The sequence below is a fragment of the Nicotiana tomentosiformis genome, chromosome 5 (genome assembly GCF_000390325.3).
Source record: "Nicotiana tomentosiformis chromosome 5, ASM39032v3, whole genome shotgun sequence".
NCBI lineage: Eukaryota > Viridiplantae > Streptophyta > Magnoliopsida > Solanales > Solanaceae > Nicotiana > Nicotiana tomentosiformis.
The window spans coordinates 68,659,030-68,662,430 of NC_090816.1; the positions used below are offsets into that span (position 1 = coordinate 68,659,030).

General features: G+C 47.5%; 1 protein-coding gene across 1 annotated transcript; it reads left to right on the top strand.

The window, feature by feature from the left end:
• The first annotated feature begins 424 nt into the window (after nucleotides 1–424).
• On the top strand, nucleotides 425–3,084 carry LOC138892535 (uncharacterized). The gene is made up of 5 exons (XM_070176264.1): nucleotides 425–1,124; nucleotides 1,218–1,304; nucleotides 1,703–1,821; nucleotides 2,449–2,680; nucleotides 2,909–3,084. The coding sequence occupies exons 1-5, from the start codon at nucleotides 425–427 to the stop codon at nucleotides 3,082–3,084; spliced, it is 1,314 nt and encodes a 437-aa protein (XP_070032365.1).
• The last annotated feature ends 317 nt before the right edge of the window (nucleotides 3,085–3,401 follow it).

The following is a 3,401-nucleotide window of genomic DNA, read 5'->3' on the forward strand; positions in this document are numbered from 1 at the left end:
TAGGCTACACCCTCCTATCTTCGGGGGTGAGCGGCATGAGGACCCCAAGGACTTCATTGATCAGTGCAGGGATAGACTGCACAACATGAGGATATTGGAGTCCCGTGGAGAAGATTTCACCGCTTTCCAGTTGGAGGGCAGGGCCCGTAGATGGTGACAGTCTTACCTTCTTGGCAGACCAACGGGTTCTCCTCCCATGACTTGGGATCAGTTTACACGGCTTCTATTGGACAAGTATATTCCACCCTCTCAGAGGGAAGAATTGCGGTGTCAGTTTGAGCAACTCGAGCATGGTCAGATGTCTGTGACCGATTATGAGGCGAGATTTTCTGAGTTGTCACGCCATGCACTTATGATACTTCCTACGGACGTAGAGAGAGTGCGAAGATTTATTGTGGGGTTACACCCCAGTATTCGGGCTAGCATGGCCAGGGAGGTTGAGATGGGTACTGATTATCAACTAGTGGTAGAGATTGCTCGGAGGATTGAGGGCTACCGTCAGAGGGGTAGAGACTATATACAGGAAGACAAGAGGACCCGATTCTCGAGAGAGTTTAGAGGTGACCCGGCTAGGGGCAAAGGTCAGTTTGGGAGGTGTCAACCTAGCAGGCCCACATATCTAGCACCACCACCACTTTCTCGAGGTGCTCCAGCAAGACCCTATTTCAGTGCTATGCTAGAGAGTTCTTATCGCCTACCAGTTAATCAGGGTTCCTCCAGTTCCTACTTCAGTGCCATGCCAGAGAGTTCATACTGCCCACCAGCCATCCAGGGTTCTTCTAGTGGGTATTCAGGCCATCAGGGTCAGACTTCGGGACAACAGTCTATGGCACTGCGGGGTTGTTACGAGTGTAGGGATTTGGGTAACATGAAGAGATTTTGTCCCAGACTTCGGGGTAAGGCAGTACAGCAGGGTCATCAGCCTATGATTACAGCACCAGTCATCCGACCGCCCAGAAATGGAGGACAGGCAGGTAGGGGCCATTCTAGAGGTAGAGGCCAGGCAAGGGGAGGTCAGCCAGCTATTGTTCAGCCAGGCGGAGGCCAGCCAACCGGCGCTCCAGCTAGATTCTATGCTTTTTCAGCCAGACCAGAAGCAGTGGCCTCAGATGCCGTGATCACATGTATTATTTTTGTATGCGGTAGGGAAGCTTCAGTATTATTTGATTCAGGGTCTACCTATTCATATGTGTCATCTCTGTTTTCTCATTTCCTAGTTATTCCTCAAGAGTCCTTGGTTACTCCTGTTTATGTGTCCACTCCTTTGGGCGATTCTGTGGTTGTGGATAGGATCTACCGGTCCTGTGTGGTTACATTCTGTGGTTATGAGACTAGAGCGGACCTTCTGTTACTTGATATGATCTACTTTGAGGTCATCCTGGCATGGATTGGTTATCCCCATATCACGTCATCCTTGATTGTCATGCCAAGACTGTTACTTTAGCGATGCCAGAGTTGTCGAGATTGGAGTGGAAGGGTTCCTCCATTAGTACATCTAGTCGGGTTATCTCTTTTCTGAAGGCTCGACATCTGGTCGAGAAGGGTTGTTTGGCGTATCTAGCATATGTTCGGGATACCACCGCAGAGTCTCCGACGATTTATTCAGTGCCAATAGTCCGGGAATTTGCCGATGTTTTTCCTTCTGACCTTCCAGGCATGCCGCCAGATCATGATATTGATTTTTGTATTGATTTGGCTCCAGGTACCCAGCCTATATCTATCCCACAGTACTGTATGGCTCCGAAAGAGCTTAAAGAGCTGAAGGAGCAGCTTGAGGAGTTATTGGAAAAGGGGTTTGTAGACCGAGTGTATCACCTTGGGGTGCACCAGTGTTATTTGTGAAGAAGAAATATGGAACTATGCGGATGTGCATTGATTACCGCCAGTTAAACAAGGTTACCATCAAGGACAGGTACCCGTTGCCGCGTATTGATGATTTGTTTTACCAGTTGCAGGGTGCCAAGGGTGTTTTCTAAGATCGACTTGAGATCGGGGTACCATCAGTTGAAGATCCGGGACTCAGATGTTCCGAAGACTGCCTTCCGTACCAGATATGGTCATTATGAGTTTCTAGTGATGTCCTTCGGCTTGACTAATGCCCCAGCGGCATTTATGAATTTGATGAACTGGGTGTTCTGGCCTTATATTGATTCCTTCATTATTGTCTTCATTGATGACATCTTGATTTACTCACGTAACCTGGGGGAGCACGAGCAGCATTTGAGAGTGGTACTTCAGACCTTGCGAGAACATAAGCTATATGCTAAGTTCTCCAAGTGTGAGTTTTGGTTAAAGTCTGTGGCATTCTTGGGGCATATTGTATCAGGAGAAGGTATTAAGGTGGATCCCAAGAAGATTGAGGCAGTTCAGAGTTGGCCTCGTCCCACTTTGGTGACTGAGATCAGGAGTTTCCTGTGGTTAGCAGGTTATTATCGCCGGTTTGTGCAGGGCTTTTCATCCATTGCAGCACCTTTGACTAGATTGACCCAGAAGGGTGCTCCATTCCGTTGGTCAAATGACTGTGAAGCTAGCTTTCAGAAGCTCAAGACATCTTTGACCACAGCACCAGTTCTAGTGTTTCCTTCCGGTTCGAGGATGTATACAGTTTATTGCGATGCTTCACGCGTTGGCTTGGGTTATGTCTTGATGCAGGAGGGGCAATTTATTGCATATTCTTCACGTCAGTTGAAGATCCATGAGAAGAATTACCCTGTGCACTACTTGGAGTTGGCCGCGATTGTCCATGCTCTTAAGATATGGAGGCATTATCTGTATGGGGTATCATGTGAGATTTATACTGATCATCACAGCTTACAGCATTTGTTCAAGCAAAGGGATCTCAATTTGAGACAGTGTAGATGGCTTGAGTTACTGAAGGATTATGACATCACCATTCTTTATCATCCAGGGAAGGAAAATGTTGTCCCGGATCTCTTAAGAAGGAAGGCAGAGAGTATGGGTAGATTGGCATTCATTTCAGCAGAGAAGAGGCTACTAGCTTTGGACATTCAGTCCTTGGCTAACAGACTTGTGATGTTGGACATTTCAGAGCCCAGCCGAGATCTTGCATGTGTTGTTGCCTAGTCTTCATTATTGGGGCAGATCAAGGATCGGCAGTTCAATGATCCGCATTTGGCATTTCTCAAAGAGACGGTATTACAGGGTGGTGCCAAGGAGGTTTCTATTGGCGAGGATGGTGTTCTGCGACTCCAGGGTCGCCTATGTGTTCCTAATGTCGATGACTTGAGGGAGAGGATTCAAGAGGAGGCACACAGTTCTCGGTATTCCATTCATCTAGATGCTACGAAGATGTATCGTGACCTGAGACAATATTATTGGTGGTGGCGGATGAAGAAAGACATAGTTGAGTATGTGGCTAGGTGCTTAAATTGCCAGGAGGT